This window comes from Trichomycterus rosablanca, chromosome 12 (genome assembly GCF_030014385.1).
Source record: "Trichomycterus rosablanca isolate fTriRos1 chromosome 12, fTriRos1.hap1, whole genome shotgun sequence".
In the NCBI taxonomy this organism is placed as follows: domain Eukaryota; kingdom Metazoa; phylum Chordata; class Actinopteri; order Siluriformes; family Trichomycteridae; genus Trichomycterus; species Trichomycterus rosablanca.
In genome coordinates this window covers 12,617,476-12,640,690 of record NC_085999.1, presented here as the reverse complement: position 1 = coordinate 12,640,690, position 23,215 = coordinate 12,617,476, and the positions used below count along the sequence as shown (strand labels likewise).

At 39.0% G+C, this 23,215-nt stretch overlaps 2 protein-coding genes across 2 annotated transcripts in view; both read right to left on the bottom strand.

Annotated features, from left to right (window-relative positions):
• Positions 1-860: 860 nt before the first annotated feature.
• On the bottom strand, positions 861-7,243 carry vtcn1 (V-set domain containing T cell activation inhibitor 1). The gene is made up of 5 exons (XM_063006256.1): positions 7,026-7,243; positions 6,864-6,928; positions 6,410-6,769; positions 2,761-3,012; positions 861-1,228 (listed from the first exon to the last, which is right to left on the bottom strand). Exons 1-5 carry the CDS (start codon positions 7,055-7,057, stop codon positions 1,119-1,121), a joined length of 819 nt encoding a protein of 272 aa, XP_062862326.1. The 5' UTR covers positions 7,058-7,243; the 3' UTR covers positions 861-1,118.
• Positions 7,244-7,704: 461 nt separating this feature from the next.
• The window catches only part of parp4 (poly (ADP-ribose) polymerase family, member 4), a 29,678-nt gene continuing 14,167 nt past the window's right edge, over positions 7,705-23,215 (bottom strand). The window contains exons 23-35 of the mRNA XM_063005583.1: positions 22,428-22,498; positions 21,250-21,437; positions 20,687-20,786; positions 18,783-18,953; positions 18,217-18,297; positions 17,757-17,837; positions 17,096-17,191; positions 16,645-16,746; positions 14,132-15,125; positions 13,855-14,030; positions 11,477-11,579; positions 10,739-10,871; positions 7,705-10,630 (exon numbers count right to left, since the gene is read on the bottom strand). Of these exons, the coding sequence (XP_062861653.1) occupies positions 10,429-10,630; positions 10,739-10,871; positions 11,477-11,579; positions 13,855-14,030; positions 14,132-15,125; positions 16,645-16,746; positions 17,096-17,191; positions 17,757-17,837; positions 18,217-18,297; positions 18,783-18,953; positions 20,687-20,786; positions 21,250-21,437; positions 22,428-22,498 (2,498 nt within the window). The 3' untranslated portion in view covers positions 7,705-10,428. The remainder of the gene's footprint in view (positions 10,631-10,738; positions 10,872-11,476; positions 11,580-13,854; positions 14,031-14,131; positions 15,126-16,644; positions 16,747-17,095; positions 17,192-17,756; positions 17,838-18,216; positions 18,298-18,782; positions 18,954-20,686; positions 20,787-21,249; positions 21,438-22,427; positions 22,499-23,215) is intronic.

The following is a 23,215-nucleotide window of genomic DNA, read 5'->3' as shown; positions in this document are numbered from 1 at the left end:
GCTCAGACATGAGGAGAACATGCAAACTCCACACAGAGATGAAAACCTGGGAATAGAAACCAGGACCTTGTTGCTGTGAGGCGATACTGCTACCCACCGAGCCACCCTAGGGACGGGGTGCCAACCGCTTTAAGGTCGACAAATGCCTACCTGTTTATTTACTATCTTTCACTCACACATTTGGGCATGTTTACACATTTTCTCCCCTTTTTTCTTCTGACTTTTAGCATATCCAATTACCCAATTGCTGATTGAGGAGAGCCGCGACTAACACATGCCCCCTCCGATACGTGTGCAGTAGCTGACTGCATCTTTTCACCTGCAAGAGGTGAGTTCATATGCAGATCAGCTTTGTCGATCAGCCAGCAGAGGTCGTAATTGCCTCAGTTATGAGAGAGTCCCTATCCAGCTCCCACCCTGTATGAACAACAGCCAATTGTTGTTCATGTAGGCGCCCAGCCGGATGGCGGGCTGAGTTTCGACAATAGATTGGCACCCTGTCCATTGTTTTCCTGCCCTGCTCCCAGTGTTTCCTGGTAAAATACCTGATCTAGACGATTATTAATAAGGTCAACATTCTTTTGACTGTATCGTGTGTTCTGGAATGTTAGTTTAGGTATGCTAAGCTAAAGTAAACAATAAGCAGGGTATTGCCTGATAAGGTTGATCGCTATTGTTTTTGAAACGCAGTGACAAAGTCAGTAGCCGTTTGACACTTACTAAGAAAACTTCCTTATGGTCGTGTTGTTGCAGATGAAGCATGTCCGGTGGTATGACCGAGTGAAAATATACAAATGTTCTATTTAATTTAGACACAGTTACTTTATACACATTTCAAGCAGCAGAAAGAACCTGTATGTTACAATATTTACTAGACAAACAACAAAGCAATAATTTTTTTTACTAAGAACAAAATAAATAAAGACAACTGGCACTCAAAGACTTCTTACAAAAAGCATGTTGCAGGTAACATTTGCAGCTCAGATGATTTATACTGACCTAAAAGCACAAATGCTACAAGCTAAAATCTATATACCACATATATTTACCACATTTACATTTAGTATTTTTATAGCACCCAGAGACTTAGCCTCATCCATTACCATCCTGGATCAGCTTCACCATACCAGCATAGAAAGAAGAATGGGGATTGCACTGATTAGAGGTGTTTTGTTGATCTTTGGTGATGAGTTATATATAAAGTTAATCTTTGTCGAAACTTCATCCCCTGAAAAGCAAACACACCAGAAGACACTGTATTTACACTTTGTTAAATTGTTCCCCAATAACTGGACAAGCACTCTATTACATAGTCTTGTCCTATTACATCTTATCGGTTTGTAGAATATAGAGCAATTTGAGACAGTTCCTCTTTACACAATGTCCCCTTATTGTTCAGGGTCCAAGCTCTCTTTTGCACTCTCCTCTTTAGCTTACCCCACAGTTTTTATGGGGTATAGAAAAAAATCTATCAATTGTAAACGGCCTAAATTTACTTGGTTAACTGTGTGATAACACGCACTAGTCCAATTTGTACTTAGTATTCCTGGGATAGGCTCTAGACCAGCGGTCCCCAACCTTTTTGCACCACGGGCCGGTTTCATATAGGATATAATTTCACGGACCGGCGGGGGCGGGAGGATTTAAAATAGAATAACTATAGAATAGAAAATCAATGTGAATTCTGAGCTTTTCTCAATGCAACGAGACGCTGCTCCCACCTAGTGGTGATTGGAGACAATAACACCCTAAGAGTGATGGAAATTGAAATGCTCTTGTAGCGATCTCTAATTATTTATTCTTTCTGTATGGCCTGGTAATAAATGACCCACGGACTGGTACCGGTCCGCAGCCCAGTGGTTGGGGACCACTGCTCTAGACCCACCATGACCCAATTAAGCTTCTACTGAGGATAAATGAATGAATCAGTGTTTATAGACTAAACAGACTGTTTATTTGAGCAAATTAAATACACCTTAATTGAATTGCAATCTTGCATTGTAAAACGTCCTTTTGGAACTGATTGACAATTCTCTCATAAAGTGTGGCACAAAGTGGTCACAACACATCATGATGCCCTCACCTGTTACCAGGCATCAAATAAAAAAAATGGCTTTAAATTTGTAACCGTACTTTGAATGTACAAAATACTATCAATCTGGTCAGCTATTAAAAGGCATTTATGGTACTTTTGTCAGGTAAATAAGGGTTCTAGAGAATGAAAAAAAGACAGATTCTTGTTTTTATTGCTTTTTAGGAAATGCCCCAACTTTTCTAGAAAAGGGGTTGTAATACAGGGACTAAATATTTTAAACATATTTGTTTATGCTTATAAAGACATACATTAGTATGTATTTAAAAGTACAAACACAGCGTGTAAATTATTAAAAAACAGAAGTGGTGTAATACTTGTTCACTCCACTGTAGCCTAGGCTTGCAGGCTTAATCTTTTTTTTTTTGCCTTTAAAAGCACAGATTTGGGAGTGCATAATAGAACCTAGGAAGCTGCTTTGTAGGTGCCCTGTTGTTTAAAAAGAAAGGAATAAAAAAAAAACTGGCCTAGACTTAAAGCATATCACTTTGCTTATCCAAACACAGTTGGTGTAGTTCCTACAGTGACTTTTTACAGGGTTGGTTTTAGATGTGCAGTGCCTGTGTACATATTTTCATTCCATGTGAGTTGTATTAATGTGGTGTGTCTATATACACATGCATATTGGAAACAAAAATTATAATTGCAAATATTTATTCCACACAAACCTGAAACACTTGCTTCAGTGACTGCTGTGACGAGGAAGTTCTGGATGACACAGGTATAGGTCTCCTCATTTAATGCGTGTTGTAGGATACTCAGAACTTCCACAATTCCTGATGAACTTGTATTAAACTGGGTGCTGCTGTTTAACCGTGTTCCATTCTGGTATGACCAAGTTACCTCTGGTTTGGGCAGCCACCTCATGGCCACAGCTGTTAGACTGTTGTTTGACTTTGTGATTGTAGGTGCTGAAAAAGCTACAAACATCACATTGAGAACAGTGACCGTGTTTTATTAACAGTTTTGTTTAGCTGTAATAAATTATATAGAGCAATGAAAAAATATTTATCCCCAACACTGTTTTATATAACCCTAAATTTGTATATATATTTAGAAACATATTTTTTGTATATGGATGAATTTTCTCAGTAGAGATTCAACAGAACGAAAGACTGGAAACCACTGTTTAATGTGTGTGATTTTTAAGCCATCAACCAACACTGCACGACAAACCATCATACTACTGCAATAAATATAGCCACAGGGGCTTGGAAGGACTTTGGAAAACAAGTGTCACTTAACACCGTCTGCCACTACATTAGGACATGTAATCTAAAATACAAAGATAAAGCCATACAACAGTTCTAAAAGTTGCAGAATTCTCTTGGCCCAAGCTCATCTAAGATGGACCAAAAGACCGGGGAAATGTGTCTTGTGGTCAAATGAGTCTGTTTCAACTTGTTTTCAGAAGAATACCACGGGTGTTCAGTTTTCCATGCCAAAAAACAACTACTGATATCAGCAAAAGGTGCAAAAACCAACATCTGTCATAGTATAACGGTGCATCAGTGCCCACAGCATGGCTGATTTGCATAAGTGTGAAGGTATCATTGATGCAGGGGCATATATTGGTAATTTAGGGATACAAGATGATGTTTTTTGGCATTTGGCTTTGTTGACACAGAGTCATATGCATTCTGTGACTACAAAGCCATGCTGTTGTGGCATGTACAGAATAAGTCCTGGCATCGTCTTGCTGAAATAATCATTGACCTCCTGGAAAAAGATGTTGCATCGACGGCTGCATGTGTCTCTCTAAAATCCAAATATACACCCCCACATCAATGGTACCTTCACACATATGCAAGTCACCCATGCCATAGGTACTGATGCACCCCCATTCCATGACAGATGTTGGCTTTTGCATCTTTCACAAATAAAAGTCTGAAAACAAGCTGAACTGTGGACTTATCTGACCACAGAACACATTTCCACTGTCTTTATAGACTATCTGCGATGAGCTTGGGACCAGGACACAGCAATGTTTCTGCATAGAATTGATGCAGGGCTCTAGACTAACATTTTGCACTGGTTGCACTGGTGCACCTAACTTTTTTTCTTAGGTGCACCAGCACAAAAGTTAGGTGCACCCAAATTTTCGACCGCATCGCATTTAACACCGCAGTTTTACAGGTTCACTTTTTTTTTTTTTTTTTAATCACTGTCCATACAGGCAATATTGACTTGGAAATAACTAACAATCTGGTCAACATGGCCTCGTCTGATGATCTGTTTTCTGCTGCCTGACAATGAAGGGCAGTGGGGAGAGGGGGACACTTGGGCAGTGCATTAATCGCGGCATGTAATGTGTTTTATAGATGCATTGGGCTTTTTCAGCCTTTCAATTCGAAATGTATTAGAACCAGTCACAAATATACTGTAGCGTCAGTGGGAGGAGCCGGCAAGGGCTAAACCCAGAAAGCCTTGCGGCCGTGGTATCCAGGCTTACCGTCAGCGTGTATCCCAGTGTGGGAGACTGGGTGGCTGTGGTGAGAGCTGGATAGGTAGCTTATGTGTTTGTCTGTTGTGTGAATGTATGTGTGTATGAATGAGAGTACGTCCTAAACCACTGAGAGAACTGCCAAGGGCAGCTCACTCGAGGCCCCGACGCTCGCCTTCCTGCTCGCCGGCGCCACAATACTATTGCCGGCCACTGTCTTCTTAACAGTTAATTATAGTATTAGACTAATTATAGCACACTTATAAAAATTATAAAAATAATAGAGTAAATGTGTATGTATGTGTGTATATCTATTTATATGTGTGTGTATATTTACAATTATATGTATATGTTTGTGTGTGTGTGTTAGAGTGTAATCTTAAATGCAGTGCATTATATTATCGGCTTTACTGAATCTTTTACACAGATTCCCAAAATCGCTTGCGGTGCACTCACTGCGTATTTTGACTACATGTATTGTAATATATTTTGGTCTTTTAGTTATTTTTATATTTTACTTAACGAAAATATTGTCGTGTTTTTACTTTCACTATCGCCGCACTTTACCGCTAGCATTAGCCCCTTGCTACTGTAGAGGGTCGGCTCACCTAGCCGCTGTCCGGTGGGGATGCTGCGGGTCTTTTGCTGTGCGGTGGTGGAGGTGTGGGAATAAAGGCACACGACAGGGTCGAGTCACTTTAACTGTTTAGTCAGGACTTAAGTGAGCGTTACAACACTTTACACCGCCGAGCTCCAGAACCCGAACTTTCATTCTGGGGACATCCGGCGAGTCTCATATACAAAACTAAACTTACGGCAGAACGTCCGAACGCACGTGTATAAACCTGGTGCTGCATTCTGATTGGCTGAGCTGAATGTCGCTCACATATCACCGCTACAATATTGTCCCGCCCTTCACTATCTCTGATTGGTTTAGACCATGTTATTGGCCTAATGTGTGTCTGTTGTTTTTTTTTTCCCTCGGACGCCTGGTCGCACCGGTGCGACCTGAGATTTTTTTTAGTCGCACCATTGAGAAATTAGGTCGCATGTGCGAATTGGTCGCACTCTAGAGCCCTGTGATGTACAGCTTTTTCTTTGTGTAACAGAGTTTCAGGTTGCATTTTATGGTACAGTGGTCGACTGTGTTAAGCTTTCGTAGCTACAGTATATGTTTATCACAGTAGCATGACATTTCTCATGCAGTGCTGTCTGTAGAAACAGTAGTTTCAGGGTTTACCCTACATCTCTCTAGATTCCCTGAATCTTTTCACAATATTATGAACAGTAGATGGTAAAAGATTAAATTATTCGCAATCTTATAATATATAAATAAAAAGGTTCTTTTTGAAATGATTAGTAATTCTCTTGTGAAGTTTGGCACAAAGTGGTGAACCACGACTCATTGTTGCTTGTAAAGACTCCTTTTTATACCCAATCATAAGTCCCTAACCTATTGCCAATTCACCGATTTATGGAATGCTGAATATTGAATATTCTATAAACCTTTCACTCTTATTTTGCCTCTGTCCCAGCTTTTCTGGTGTGTTGCAGGCACCAAATTTTAAATGTTTTTACAAAATACAATTAAGTTGATTAGTGAAAGCATAGGAAATCTTTATTTTTATCTATTTGTATGAGTTAACTTAAGATTAAGGAGGATTACCAATTAAACAAATTCTCCTTTTTACTGCATTTTACAAAATGTCCCAATTTTCTTTTTGAAATGATGCTTGTATTTTACTGTATTTAAAATGCTCAGTTTGAGTCAACAAAATCTAAAACATAGTTTAGGGGCTGAATATTCTTTAATGCAATGTTGTAGGATATCTTAATAAATGGTTAAAGATGTGCTGTATGTGAGAGTTTCTTACCGCCCACCCTGAGGTCAATTCTGACAGTACCGAAGACTCCAGGAGCGTTAACACTGCAGTCATATAGACCTTCATCCATCAGTCTTACACTACTCAGGAGAAGCGAAGCATTACCAGTGGAGATGGAAGGTGGGAACAACCAAGACCTGTCTTGAAACTGCGAGTTCTGGTCCTGTAACTGGACTGCATTCTTATTGTATTGATAAACTGTCCCGGACAGATTCTGTTTCGTCCAGGTGATCGACACATCATTAGTGGAAATCTTTTCAGTTTTGGTTTGGAAACTGCAATCCAGAAGCACATCCTGCCCCAGGTTGCCCACTGGATGATTGTTATTAGTTGTCACAATGCCATGGTTACCTTGAAACGCAACACAAAACAGCATTGACAAGCATGCAAGACACAGAAAGATTTTCCTTACCCCTTAAGTGTGGCATTACACAAATAGACTAACCTGAAAATGCAATGACTAGAAGAAGTATTATAATCACAGCCATTGCAAATATGAGGACAATCATGCTGAAAGAAAAAAAAAAAAAATCATTTTTACAACAGTTAACTATTAAAACATAATTGTATTTAAACATAGGACATAATACAAGGATCACAAACATACCTCCAAAAGATAATCTGTGCAAGTGAAGCCATGCTGGATTCATCAGGTAGCAATTTTATGCTGTATTGATAATCCTCGTATTTTCCAAATGTGACAGGAGCACGCTGAAACACTGTACACTAGCATGGGTACACTTCTGTTTTGTTGGCACATACCAGCCTCAGTCTTAATCTCGGCCTAAAGCATGGGTGCAGCACGTTCTGTCAATATTGGCAGACAGAGGTGTGGCTAGTGATAAGGCCCAGTTAAAATAGCTGAAGGGTAACATCATTAATTCTGCATAAGTATTTTATTTACCTTTCTGGTTTAAAAAAAAACACAGGTCAACTTGGCACTAAATTAAAGTTTTTACCATTACACAGAATATATACGTACATCAATGCTTTCATCTCTATAGAGCACATTGTAATATAAATTCTAAAGCATTTATGCATACGATAATGAAGGATCATCTATTCATTGTATGTTTTACCACTGCTTTATCCAATTCAGGGTCACGGTGCAATTTACTGCACAGAAGGAAACACCCTAGACAGGTTGCCAGTCCATCACAGGGCAATTTTGTGTCACCAATTAACCAGCATGTTTTTGGACTGTGGGAGGTAACCAGAGCACCCAAAGTCTTTTGACAGTATGAAATTGAACTTCAAATAACACACACACAAAACAAAGGCAAGAATGAGGGTAAAAAGTACATGTTTAATGTGTACAAATAAACCTTACACAAAAAGACCGTACTACTGTTTACAGATTTTAAAAGTTCTTCTTATGTCTGCCCCCCTTTTTCTCCCAATCTAGTCATATCCAATTACCCAGTGGTATCTCCTTTACTGCTGTGGACTCCTACCCTGATGGAGGTGGGCTGTACCCATCACACGCCTTCTTAGACACGCATACAGTTGCTAACCTCTTTTTTTACTTGCCAAAGATGGATTTACACAGAGAGCAGTATCACATACTGCTCTCCATCACTGACCATTTTGTACATGTGGCATTGACCAGCCAGCAGAAGCTATAATTGCAGCAATAAAGAGAAATCCCTTCGACCAACCCTCCCAACAGACACAGCCAATCTTCTGTGTTTAGGTGCCTGGCCAGTCAGATGCAAAGCTGAGATCTGAACTTGGACGTAATTAAAACACAACAATTAAAACACAAAACAATTGCATTTAAAATAAGTGCACTGTTACTCTTAAGTGAAAATTACTTTAACAAACACATTAAGAAAGCAACAGATTTAGCCAAAAAATTGCTATTTTAGATCATGTAATAATGTTTATTAGTGCCCCCTAAGTTTGGGAAAGGCACTATAAAAATGAAACATATTATTTTTATGTTTATGGCTTGTGTGTGATCATCTGGGCATGCAGTTTGTGAGATGCTACACTGGATGCCACACGCTTCACTTCTTAGGTACATTAGCCTCAAAGCTACAATACAAGCCCATTTTAAAATGACTATAAATGTCTATAAATGTTCCTCATTTTTATATTATAAAGATTTTGTCTGGGACTGTACTTGATATCAACAAGTACACATTAACAGTGGCGCCAGTATATCAAGATAAGTGACATTAATAGGAAATTAATAGTGAGTTTATTATAATGTTGTTTGACCTGCTACAACACATGGCCAAAGGTATGTGGACACCCCTCCTAATGGTTGAATTTAGTTGTTTCTGCCTTATCCAATGCTTACAGGTGTATAAAGTAATATAAGTTAAATTATATGCTTTTAACACTGTGGCAACAGTTTGAAGAAATCCAATTTCTCTTTTAGTATGATTATGCCCCTGAGCACAAATCAAGGTCTATAAAGACATCGATTGATTAGTTGTCTGCAAAGAAGGAGCTCCAGTTGCCTGCACAGAGCCCTGGTATCAACCCAATTGAACACATTTGGGATGAATTAAACATGGATTGTAAGCCAGGCCTTCCAGTCCAACATCAGTGTGTGATTTGACTGACTGAATGGGCACAAATCCCAACAGAAACACTGTTTCCGAGAACAGTTGATACTACTAAATCTATGCCCATGGTTTTGGAATGGGACGTCCTACAAGGTCATGGTCAGGTGTCTACATACAGTACCTTATAGCCATATTGTGTATAAGACGGTAAGGAGGTTTTGCTGCTGATCTGCCCTCTAGTGGATTTATTTTTAATACTACAAATAAACCACATGCACTCAAACCAGCAGTGCTTCCATTAGGGCTGCGTAAACAACATAATCACAAATACACAATTTGTATATTTGCAAATAACAATACACCACATAGGGCCAGCTGTAGCCTAGTGGTTAAGGTACTGGACCCACTACTGCCAGGTTGCTGCTGTTGGGCCCTTAACCCTTAATCGCTCAGACTGTATACTGTAACTAATGTAAGTCACTTTGGATAAAGGTGTCTGCTAAATGCTGATAATGTAAATGTAAAGTGCACATTCAAACAGTACATAAAATCATAAATCATAGAAGTCATAAACCTATCCAACTACTTCAATCAAAAGAGCAGTTAATTGAAACAATAGATCACACCACCACAATAACGTGCCTATAACATAGAAACACAGAAGTAGACATTCCTATAATAAAAAAGGACCACATTTCAAACAAACAGTAATTATAGAAAATCAAACCTATAACAAATCTAATTTGTACACTGTAGGAGAGCACTGAACTTAAACTTTGACTGCATAACTAACGACTAATAGCAGAAGTAAAGCTGACGGTAGATATAGCTATTTTAAGCATATATATTCTTTTTTTTTACATTTGTTATAATAACAGAACTGTTGTTTTTCCAGGTATTGAGCTGGTAAATGCCAGTTGACTTATTTTTGGTGCCCTTACACCACGGACCAGTTTCATATAAGATATAATTTCATGGGCCGGCGGGGGCAGGGGGATTTAAAATAAAATAACTATACAAATTACAAGTGATGAGCTTTAAGCTTTTTTTTCGCAGCAATAACATGCTGCTCCCACCTAGGGGTGATAAAAGAGAAAAACACCCGAAGTGTTTTGGAAATTTCATTGCTTTTTTAGCGATCTCTAATTATTTATTCTTTCTGTGCGGCCCACTGTAGGGACCACTGCTTTACACAACACATACCCAGATTAATACCCAGGTAAACATGCATGTATGAAAAATAAATAATTATCCACTCTCTGGTGGTCATGGTGGCCAGTTTCTAGAATAAGAGTAACTGCTGGATGAATTTTGAAGCTACTGAGAAAGTGAAACCCAATAATTGCCTTAAACAATGTAGATCAAAATATAGATTGGATATGTTGTAAACCAGCAGTGCAATTATTTTTATCAAATAGTTTTTTCAACAAATCTTTAAACTTCCTGATATAACTGAAGCTCCAGAGAAGCAGTGCTAAACTGGAAGTCTAAATTCTACATGACTGTTAGGCCTTTGTTTCTCTGAAGCACAGCATTCAGAGAAGAGCAGGTAGGAAGTGAGTCCAAACCCAGCAGCTGGCGTGTGCAGGACTCCCAGTTCCAGCCAAGCTCCAGTCTACTGCACACACACGGGTACTGTCTGTCTGTCGTGCACGCCCAGTCCACCGCTCTCTTTACTGCATCCCAGTATGTCGGCCTATACAGACACACGAGCAATAAAACACAACAAAACTTACTGACTTACTGTTAACAACTAACCAGAAAAAGAAAGAGGAAAGAATGGTTAGCAAAGTGGAACCCTTGCCTGGGTTCGGGGTATTCAGCAAGGCGGAAAAGAGACTGGAACAGCTCCCCTTCTGCTGTCTTCATCACCCGTATCAGCTGCAGCACCAGCATTGTGGCCACCAGCCTCAAGATGTCAGTATGGGCCTTTGCACCTGACAAACCAAGTAAACAAGTGCACATGCTTTAGAATGTAAAACCCAACAATAGTTATTGTCAATGTTTCTTCTGTTTTTATCTGTACTAAATATTTCTATATTTTTTGTAAAAAATTATTTCTGTTGTGTAGAACCGACCAGACATAACATTATGACCACTGACAGGTGAAGTGAATAACACTGATTATCTCTTCATCAGGCACCTGTTATATATATACAGTATATATGGGATATATTATTAGGCAGCAAGTGAACATTTTATCCTAAAAGTTGATGTGTTAGAAGCAATAAAAATGGCAAGCGTAAGGATTTGAGCAAGTTTGAAAAGGGCAAAATTGTGATGGCTAGACGACTGGGTCAGTGCAGCTCTTGTGGGGTGTTCCCGGTCTGCAGTGGTCAGTATCTATCAAAAAGGGTCCAAAGAAGGAACAGTGGTAAACTCCAGAACCAAGAACATGTGGATAGCTAGTGGTCTACACAAAGTGGTCTACACAAAGCTGCTACTTCAAATTCACTAAATGTTTGACAAGGAACTGGCACATAAAAAGTCTAAACATTATTGCTAACCAGACTAGTAGGTACTAAATAAATAACTTTTTTACCCAAGGAACAGATGCCTTTCTCTTTCAGGAAGACATTGGCAAAGAAGTCAACATCCAGGCCCAGGAATCTACTCAGAGCACCACTGCATTCCCAGTAACCTTCCTGTTTTTAACAACAAAAAAGTAATTAGTACTGATGAGCTTTTCTATACAGTGGCATCCATAAGATGACCATTACATCAGCTACAGCTGTGCTAAACTGTCATTACTGCTGAATTACCAAGTAAAAACCATTAATATAGGGATATGGTTAAAATCAGCTGTGTTGACTTAATCCAATAATCTAAATAAGGTACATTTTATTATTATATTTACACAAACAAATTAAAAACATAGTATTTGAATAAGCTTTCACTAATGAACAACCAACATGCTAAGTGAGCGGCGCGGTGGCTAAGAGGGTAGCACTGTCGCCTTACAGCTAGAAGGTCCTGGGTTCGATCCCCAGGTGGGGCGGTCCAGGTCCTTTATGTGTGGAGTTTGCATGTTCTCCCGGTGTCTACGTGGGTTTCCTTCTGGTGCTCTGGTTTCAGACATGCAAGTGAGGTGAATTGGAGATACTAAATTGTCCATGACTGTGTTCAATATAACCTTGTGAACTGATTAATCTCGTGTAATGAGTAACTACCGTTCCTGTCATGAATGTAACCAAAGTGTAAAACATGACATTAAAATCCTAATAAAATAAAATCCTAGGGCAGTTGTAGCCTAGTGGTTAAGGTACTGGACTAGTAATCAGAAGGTTGCTGGTTCAAGCCCCAACACTACCAGGTTGCTGCTGTTGAGCCCTTGAGCAAGGCCCTTAACCCTCAGTTGCTCAGACTGTATGCTGTCACAGTACTGTAAGTCGCTTTGGATAAAGGCGTCTGCTAAATGCTGAAAATGTAAATGTAAATGTAATAAACAAACAAACACGCTAAGTACAATGCTGGGCGGACAGAGGAGGCAGAACAAACATGCATTTGGTAGGAAAACACATTATTCTGACAAAATTCATAATCAAATGCATAATCAGGCAGGGGTTGGTACAAATCAAGGACACCTAACACAGGCAAAATAACAGGATTAGGATTAGGAACAGAACTAGGAAAAAAAAAACAACATGATACTAAATGCAATGCATATAGAAACTGCAATTCTCAGCCAGAAACAAATTTAACACCAGGGGTATAAATACACAAAATAATCAGCAAAACAATTGGAAATGGGTGTAGCCAATGACAAATCTAAAACAAGCTGGTGGAGACAGGTGAGTGAACAGAACTGAAAACAAAATAAAGCGTTGCCATGGGAATTCCGATTCGTATTCTTGTTTTTTGTTTCTTGCATGTAGTATCACTAGTTCTGTCAGCATCACTGGGTACTGTTACGATGTGGACACGCACATTTATTCATTTACTATTATTATTATTATTTTTTAAATATTTTTGTTCATGCATTTCTCCCCTTTTTCTCCCGACTTTAATCATATCCAATTACCCAATTGCATTACACTTCCTCTCTACTGATGCAATCCCCGCTCTGTCAAAGAATTCTGCTATTAATTTTACTTTTGTTTTTGTCTATGTGAGGTTACATTATTAATTAGGCATAAAGTTTGTTTGTTTGTTTATTAGGATTTTAACGTCATGTTTTACACTTTGGTTACATTCAGGACAGGAACGGTAGTTACTCATTACACAAGATTCATCAGTTCACACAAGGTTATACTGAACACAGTCTTGGACAATTTAGTGTCTCCAATTCACCTCATTTGCATGTCTTTGGACCGTGGGAGGAAACCGGAGCACCCGGAGGAAACCCACGCAGACAGGGGAGAACATGCAAACTCCTCACAGAAAGGACCCAGACCGCCCCACCTGGGGATCAAACCCAGGACCTTCTTGCTGTGAGGCTAAAGTGCTACCCACTTAGCCACCGTGCCACCCAATTAGGCAAAAATATGTTCTATGTCACATCCTAAAACACTCATACACGTTATAATGCAACATTACAGAATGTCCTTTACTCGTGCTTCATTTTACTGCTTCAATTACAAATTACACTATTTCTGAGAAGCTGGGACATTTTTAAGATGTAGTAATAACATGAATCTGTGATTTGTTCCTTCTCACGAACCTTTATTTAACAACCAAAAGTAAAAAGAAATGACTTCTAATGCTTTGGCTCACCAACTTGATTATATTTGTAAACACAATCATTAAATTCGATGCCTGCCACAAACACTAAAAAGGTTGGACAGGGCCGAAATAAGACAAAAAATTTACATGATATTTAGGTTACACTATTATGAAACATATTTATAGGACAGGTAAGAGATGATCAAACTTAGATGAGTGTGGCAAGAATATTTGTGATGCATACTGCCATACATGTACCTGTTGTTGAAGGTCAAAAAGCTCTTCCCAGTTGATCTCGTCAGGTCTTCTGAATTGTTCTGGCCTTTCGTCGCTCTGCATTATGCTGCACTCCCGAGGAGCTGCTTTGAGAATTCCATATGAAATGTCTTTGAGACAGTCCATACGAATTACAGTCTGTCTGAGGTATGCTTTATCTGAGGAGAAAGAAAAGAGTACAAGGGTTGCACTAAGATGGGAAAGAAGGAATTGTGATGAGCACTGAAAGATGTGCAACTAGTAATGTGGTGCTTCTTACCTGTATGATATGAGCGTGGCATGTCTATTTCAGGTTGAGACCTGCATTTTTTGTGACGTTTCTTTGACTCGTATACAGTGGGAGAAGAAAGACCTGGAGGACCAGCCATGAGAGCAAGATCAGCTATGAGAGGATAAGGACGAGCTATGAGATGTTCAGGACCAGCTATGAGAGGAGCAGGACCAGTTTTGAGAGGAGCAAGAGCAGCTATGGGAGGAGCAGGACCAGCTATGAGAGGAGCAGGACCAGCTATGAGAGGAGCATAGCCGTGTGAGGACAAATCAAGAGGAATAGGAGAAGAAAATGGAGGAGGAGGAGGAGGAGGACATGGAGGAGCAGTAGAAATGCACTGAGTATTAAGAGAAAGAAGAGAAAAAAAGGGAGGAGGAGGAGGAGGACATGGAAGAGCAGTAGAAATGTATTGAGAATCAGTAGAAAAGAGATTAGAAAAGGAAGGAGGAGGAGGACATGGAGCAGCAAAAGACCTGTATTGAGCAGCAGACGCCAAAGAAGGAGCATCTCTCTTTTTCCAAGCAAAACCAGCTGCAGAACGGCCGAATGCAGAAGATGATGCTCCAAAACCAGTTGGTTTATTATAATCATCATGATACTTGGGCCCATTTAGGTCAATTGTACAAGCCTTAGACCTTACTGATCCAATATAGGATTTTCTAAATACAGAGCTAGGAGCATGGGGTAATGTTGGAATAGAAGAGGGGCCCTGAGATTCAGGTGTTTCGTCAAATAATTGTAGAGCCTCTTGTTGGAACACAGGCTCAGAAGAAAGTGATGCTCCAAATGCTTCCAATGCAATTGATGTGTCCATCTTGAGAGACATTTTAGGAACCTCTTCAGTCAGTTCCTTGTATGAAAAACCACATGAGCCAAACAACATTTCACCATCATATGCATCAGCACTACAATAATCAAACTCATCTTCCTCTTCTTCTTCTTCTTCCTCTTCTTCTAGATCATCACAAAGTATTTGCTCTTCCTGTAAAAAATAGTAAGATGAACAAAAAAGTAAAAAAAAAAAGGTTTGTGTAAAATACCCTGAAGTTTTTTGTTCTCTTAAAAAGCCTTGATGAATGCTTTTGATAAACCGGGCTGAGGCAGTTTTGAAAACTCCTGGTAGATGGACTAAACTGCTTGCGTCCACTTTTAGGCGTATTATGCTTGAGCCTTTTTTTAATTTATTTATTAGGATTTTAACGTCACGTTTTACACACTTTGGTTACATTTATGACAGGCTAGGTAATTAATTACTGGTTACACAAAATTCATCGGTTCAAGTTTTTAATGTCAAACAAAGTGATGCACATGCATTTCGTATCTCCAATTCATCTCACTTGCATATCTTTGGATTGTGGGAGGAAACAGGAGCTCCCAGAGGAAACATGCAAACTCCTCAAGGAAAGGACCCAGACCGCTCCACCTGGGAATCAAACCCAGGACCTTCTTGCTGTGAGGTGACAGTGTTAGGCCCTACTTGAGCCTTTAGGCACAGGTAACACACCATGTATATAAAATGATGCATATTGTGTGTTTTTCTAATGCATATGCAAAAACAAAGGGCTTTACAAAAAGGGTAGCTATATCGAAAGAGCCTTACCTGGCAGGTTGATGGAAGAGATTGCCAGGTCCGTGTTTATCCCACTAAAATGACACTCACTATAGTGAAAGCCTAACCATTGGCGTAGTTGGATTTCTAAAGGCGTTTTATGTCAATTTAATGAATATATATGAGAATATGAACTAGCAGCCACTCAATGTGATGTAGTCTTTATCATTGCTGTAGAACTTACTATTATTCTGATTTAATTTTTCAGGATAAAATAATAATAATAGGCTTTAGATTAGCCTTATTGAAGGGCTTTTAGCAAACTGCACATCTAAGGTCTTACCACTGCATGGGGTTTAAAACCTTGAATTTGTTTCTTTAAAATCATTTGGATATGCTTCTTTAATGACTGTGTTTACATGTACATAATAATCAGATGTGTGATGACATGTAGTAAAGCTGTTAACTTATGAATACTTTTAAATCCAGTATTGTTCACTTCAATTCAATTCTATTGTTCACTTCAATTCAACTCTCATTAAAAACTGACCAAAACGTTGATTATAAAATTTTGCCTGTCTTGATGTAGTGGTGGACTCTGTTAGGACACAATGGTAATCCTAAGCTCATGTGACTCTATCCCAGCAGCACAATGGTTTCTAATGCAATGCCTTCTGATGGCCCAAATATTTTATAATAAGAATCAAACCCAGGATCTTCTTGCTGTGAGGCAACCCTAGGTTTAAATGTTCTACTGAATAAAAATAAGCTTAGACTATACACATAAAGTTTGGTCACACAGAAATAAATAGTACACTTTTAACATGATCTGGTGGCCAGTATAATTAGTTCATATTAAAGCTTAAAAGCCAAACACCTTTAAAAACATGTACATGCATGAAATAGTATGCAATTCGGTAGCTATTTGGATTTGTTTATAAACAAAACAAACCTTCTCCTCATCTGTCCAGCCAATGTACGGCAGAATATCCACATCCTCTTCGGCAATGATCTTAGGAACATCAGTGAAACCAGAGTCAGGCTGGTCCTGGTCCTGTAAAAAGATAAAGAATACATGTTAAGTAAATATAAACATGATAAATATTTAAACTATTAGTCTTGAAAATTTTGTCTACACACATTAGAAGTCTAATTTCATATCTGTATGTGTTCATGATCTAGATAAATTGTCCCCCTTAACCACCCTCCTAAACCAGTAACCAACTATTGGTGAAAAAAACTTTTTTTTAAAGCATGAACTGCCATTTTTAAGGTTTAACCACAACATCATAATGAGATACAATATGAATATACTAGGTTGAACAAACATGCTATTTTTGAATATTACTTACAAATAATACCAATGTGTTATCTTGAGCAAGAAAATTTTGCAACAATCATACCCTTTCCTCGATGGCAACAAAGCTGGTGAACTGGGACAGAATGGAAAACTCCTTACTGAGCTCAATAATGTAGGATTTCAGCTCTGCTTTCTTTTCCTAGACAAGGAGCAGAACAAAACAGAAAAAAACAGTTTTGGAAAAGATATTATGTAAAGTACACGACTGTCTGTTTTTTACTGTAACTGAATCATTAAAATATTTTAAGCAGGAGCAAAATAGGTAAATACATCTTTAAAGAAAGATGAAGCAAAAATATTGACTTGAAGATGACAAGTTATGTGACAGAGCAGTGTCTTATACAAGTGCTCATTGTTTGCTTACACATAACATGCAGGTAGGTGGACTGGATACTGTATAATATTCCTATGTGTGAGTAAGTGTATAGGTAAATGTGTGATGCACTGCAGTAGATTAGTGCTTTGTTTTTAACCCTGATCACAATAAAACTGTTACTAGAGATAAAGTTATAAGTAAATTAATTATTACATATTCACAGAATTCATAGAATTATCACATATTCATTTCAATTTTAAAATAAGTTTAAAATTGTAGAAGTTCCTGGGCCGTTTACTTTTCCAGCTATTATCTACATATTTATTACACAATACATAAATGTGGTTCATCAAGTTTCAAGTAATAAATGTCACTATACAATGGATACCTCATGTTCTGCCTCACTAGAAGCAAGACTGCCATCCTCATAGTCTCTGATGACTGCTCTTGCTGTTAGCTTGTGAAGGAACTAAAACACAAAAAACAGACACATGAGATCAACACTAGAAGAAATGACTATATTTTTATTTTATGTGGAATTAAATTTAAAATATTACAGAATTAAGGTTGTACTGCAGAGTCAGAAATTGCTTTGTAATGTGACACAATTACACATGTTAGGTACAAATCTGGTAGCATTGTTATAACAGTTATTACAGAAATAAGTTAACACAAAATTATGAATAATAAATAAATAAATAATTGCAAATAATTGCATTTTCTCTACAGATCTAGAGAAAATGTTTTACAAAGTAATGATTTTTCATATTTTTCCAAATGCTCTATCACAACAGGGACTGTAGATTTAAAATTTAATATTTAATAATATTTGGGAGTCCATTTCTTACCGTTCCTTTAGTCTTCTGCAGTTCTGTAGTAGAAACCATTGTCTGGATTTCCTGCCCACTCAGATCGCCGAACAGGGTAGCCTAAACAAATTACTGAGCTCGTGAGTGCCAAAAATACTGAGTGTTTAATGACTAATAGTACAACACATGATGTGGATTACAAATACATTTTTAAATCCATCTTTCTGGTCCAGACCAAAGTCTAGTTGTTAAAAAGTTCTATTTATGCAGTTTTCCATTCATCTCCTAGGCTAGACCCTTATCCTGACCCTAACACAGACCTTTTCTGACAGGTGTAGTAGCCAATCACTTCTTCTCACCTGCATGAGGTGGGTTCACACAGAGATTATTATCTCATATGAAAGAGAGTCACGCACTGCTATCCATTAATCCCCGTCTTGGCCTAAGCACATTCAACCACTCAGCAGAAGCCGTAATTTCCACAGTAATGAATAATCCCTTCGGTGCTCCCACCCTCAGACACAGCCAATCATGTCTGTGTAGGTGCCCGGTCAGCCGATAAGGACAGCCCTACGTGCAAACTTACAACAGTTTAAAAAAAATACCTGAGTGCAGTGCGGCACAAAGCCGTAAACCAGAGTGTGACATTCACTGAAGAGTGCGCAGAGCTGTGAGGGAGCTTGAAGAGGAGGCGGAGCTGCCAAATTGAACTGCTGCCACTTTACTGCCACTGAACTGCAGCCTGGAGATGACATGCACCTCACCTGAGAATTCACCTAGAACAGCCAATCAACAGTGTTTGACACATGTTACACACATACAGTGCTGGCCAAAAGTATTGGCACCCCTGCAATTCTGTCAGATAATACTCAATTTCTTCCAGAAAATGATTGCAATCACAAATGCTTTGGTATTAATATCTTCATTTATTTGGCTTGCAATGAAAAAACACAAAAGAGAATGAAAAAAAAGTCAAATAAATTATCATTTTACACAAAACTCCAAAAATGGGCCGGACAAAAGTATTGGCACCCTCAGCCTAATACTTGGTAGCACAACCTTTAGACAAAATAACTGCGAACAACCGCTTCCGGTAACCATCAATGAGTGTCTTACAATGCCCTGCTGGAATTTTAGACCATTCTTCTTTGGCAAACTGCTCCAGGTCCCTGAGATTTGAAGGGTGCCTTCTCCAAACTGCCATTTTGAGATCTCTCCACAGGTGTTCTATGGGATTCAGGTCTGGACTCATTGCTGGCCACTTTAGAAGTCTCCAGTGCTTTCTCTCAAACCATTTTCTAGTGCTTTTTGAAGTGTGTTTTGGGTCATTGTCCTGCTGGAAGACCCATGACCTCTGAGGGAGACCCAGCTTTCTCACACTGGGCCCTACATTATGCTGCAAAATTTGTTGGTAGTCTTCAGACTTCATAATGCCATGCACACGGTCAAGCAGTCCAGTGCCAGAGGCAGCAAAGCAACCCCAAAACATCAGGGAACCTCCACCATGTTTGACTGTAGGGACCGTGTTCTTTTCTTTGAAGGCCTTGTTTTTTTTCCTGTAAACTCTATGTTGATGCCTTTTCCCAAAAAGCTCTACTTTTGTCTCATCTGACCAGAGAACATTCTTCCAAAACGTTTTTGGCTTTCTCAGGTAAGTTTTGGCAAACTCCAGCCTGGCTTTTTTATGTCTCTGGGTCAGAAGTGGGGTCTTCCTGGGTATCCTACCATAGAGTCCCTTTTCATTCAGACGCCGACGGATAGTACGGGTTGACACTGTTGTACCCTCGGACTGCAGGGCAGCTTGAACTTGTTTGGATGTTAGTCGAGGTTCTTTATCCACCATCCGCACAATCTTTCGTTGAAATCTCTCGTCAATTTTTCTTTTCCGTCCACATCTAGGGAGGTTAGCCACAGTGCCATGGGCTTTAAACTTCTTGATGACACTGCGCACGGTAGACACAGGAACATTCAGGTCTTTGGAGATGGACTTGTAGCCTTGAGATTGCCCATGCTTCCTCACAATTTTGCTTCTCAAGTCCTCAGACAGTTCTTTGGTCTTCTTTCTTTTCTCCATGCTCAATGTGGTACACACAAGGACACAGGACAGAGGTTGAGTCAACTTTAATCCATTTTAACTGGCTGCAAGTGTGATTTAGTTATTGCCACCACCTGTTATGTGCCACAGGTAAGTAACAGGTGCTGTTAATTACACAAATTAGAGAAGCATCACATGATTTTTCAAAGGGTGCCAATACTTTTGTCCACCCCCTTTTTTATGTTTGGTGTGGAATTATATCCAATTTGGCTTTTTGACAATTCTTTTTGTGGTTTTCCATTGAAGACAAATTAAATGAACATTTTAATATCAAAGCATTTGTAATTGCAATCATTTTCTGGAAGAAATTGAGTATTATCTGACAGAATTGCAGGGGTGCCAATACTTTTGGCCAGCACTGTACATATTTAACACTAAGAGCAGATAGTTATTATACACTAGAGCTGCTCTCACCTTCTCAGCCCAGGTGTGTTTCGTCTTTGTGTCAAAAAACTCATTGGCTCCACCACCTGCCTGTGCCAGGGCTCTCAGCATGTGACGATTAGCTGTTGGGCTAAGAGAAAAAAATTCACATCTAATAATTGCTTAATTCACATCCAATTGCTTTGTCTTGATCAGGCTCATGGTGATCCCAAAGCTTATTGTTCAAAGCTTATACCCCACCCACTTATTAGTCTGGTCTTCTCTCACCCAGCAGACTTGACTGCCAATTGCCGACCGTTAGCAGAGCTGAGATTCAAGCCGGGGAGCTCAGAATCTCAGCGCTGGTGTGCTAGCAGAATCTACCGCTTTAAACTTTAAACACTGGCCAGTCATTGATTATGCTGATAAAGACAAGTACAATTGTTTGGGTGCTAATTTAGGTAAAATGAATCTCTTAATTATTATCATTTACGTGAAAGTCAGAATCCATTTCATCAGTGTTTCATTTAGAAATCCAGGTTCCATGTGGTTTACAAGCTTTACTTTAATTTTGTGTTTATTTGCATTTAGCTAAATAAAGCATCCCCGCTGACCTGAGGCCGCAGGTGAAGAGTCGTGTGTGCTTGGCGTTTTCTCTGACCAGCTGCAGGGTCTGTGGCTGGTTTTGCACATGCCCATCAGAAAGAATCAGCACATTCCTGATACCATGAGAAGGAGGCAGTAAGTTCAGGCTGCGCAGAGGTCTCCACAGCTCGGTGCTGCCACCAATGGCAGATGAGGACTAAGGGTGAAAGTAGCAACATTAATTAAAATTAACGCAACAAAAACATATGAACACATTAAATAAACATATGAATTAAGTACTAAAAAGACAACTAAGATTTTTCATACAGCAAAATAAAAGCCAGTTCTAAACGTTGAAGCCTTATGGTGTTGCAAAATCCAAAACATCCAACCTGAACACTGCCACATCACCCCACTGCTGTGCTCTATTGACTGGCTTCCTGTAGCTGCACGCATTCAGTTTAAAACACTGATGCTCGCCTACAAAGCCAAAAATGGACCAGCCCCAAGCTACCTTCGAGGTCTTATAAAACCCCGCTCTGTACCACGCAACCTTCGTGCTACTAGTCTCGCTCGACTTGATGCTCCACCCAGAACTCAAGGAAGACAAGCATCATCAAGGTTCTTTTCTGTACTTGCACCCAAGTGGTGGAACGAGCTTCCCTTGTCTTTGTTTTAGCAAATTTGTATTCTGTCTACTTAACCCTTTGATGCACAACCTGGGTCAAAAGTGACCCAACTGAGTTTTTATTTTCTATATCTTTGCAATAAATTAATTTCGTCATTCAAGCTTCCATGAATTTTTCAATTAACTTGTTTTTGATCATCACAAATCCTCATTTCAGTTTTATATTTTTTGCTTTTTTAATATAAATCTTTTTTGTATCACTACCCTTCTAATGCACAACATGGGTCAAAAATGCATTAGAAGGGGTTTGCTTAACTTGTGCATCAAAGGGTTAAACTAGAGTAAGGTAATGTTCACTATGGAAGCACTTTTGTAAGTCGTTCTGGATAAAAGCGTCTGCTAAATGCCAAAAATCAAAATGTAAAACATGCCATGCCATTATTTTAAGTAAAAACAACCATCTGGACATGGATAGTAATTCACTTGAGAACTGGATTTTTCAGTGGTGCAAAACAAAGCATGTTTTAAAGGGTGTTGTGTAGACAAATGGCTACATAGCCTTTGAGAGTAAGTGCTTACCATAATAAAATTCTTGGCTTCTGCAAAAGCCTCCTGAAGCACCATCGGTGATGGAAAGGCCTGTCTGTAATCTGTTAAACAACAAAAACATTTATATTGTCCTGATATCGCAGATTCTTGCATTTTTAAATGAGCAAAAGTGTGCAAAGTGGTCAATCAAAAATTGCACAATTATGTACAAAGTGATGAAAAACTATTTGCCTTGTTTGTCGAAACCACCCTAGAAGAATGAGGCAAAGGTAAACTGGCTTTCTAACATTATTCTCATCTACATTTAAGTGAACATGTGAGTGTGACTGTGATAGACTGGTTCTCTGCCCAGTGTGTACTGCTTTGCATCCAGTGTTTCCAAGTGTTGCAGGACTAACTGTAACCCCAACAATGAAAGAATAAAATAATTTTTAAATAAATTAATGAATGCCCCAAAGCATGCCAACCCTTCCATTCACACACAAGTCTGACAGTGTGTTGGTTCAAAAACCTAGTCAGCTGCCTTGATACCTACTGCCTACCTTGACAGCTGCCTAAGTAGAGAGGATTCTAATAAGACATTGAACTTATAAGGGAGATTATTTAGACGCACCACTTAGACAGTTATTACTAAGCTAACATAGTTAGCCTCAGGCCATTCAAACCAATGGGCTGAGGCGGCACAACCCACTAGTATGCCAGCTAACATCTCCCTCTGTGTACCAACATGGTTAATCTGTTACTGACAAGCACACATTTGCAAAGAAATTACACTTGTACACCTTTATACAAACTAAAAATCAACGCTAATTTATTTA

Bases quoted from the DNA above. Each gene is read 5' to 3' on its own strand.
- vtcn1 (XM_063006256.1), bottom strand. From the start codon at position 7,057: ATGGCTTCACTTGCACAGATTATCTTTTGGAG. The intron at 6,770-6,863 runs GTTAGTCTATTT...TTGCGTTTCAAG, and splicing joins TCTAGTCATTGCATTTTCAG to GTAACCATGGCATTGTGACA. The intron at 3,013-6,409 runs GTAAGAAACTCT...TGATGTTTGTAG, and splicing joins AATTGACCTCAGGGTGGGCG to CTTTTTCAGCACCTACAATC.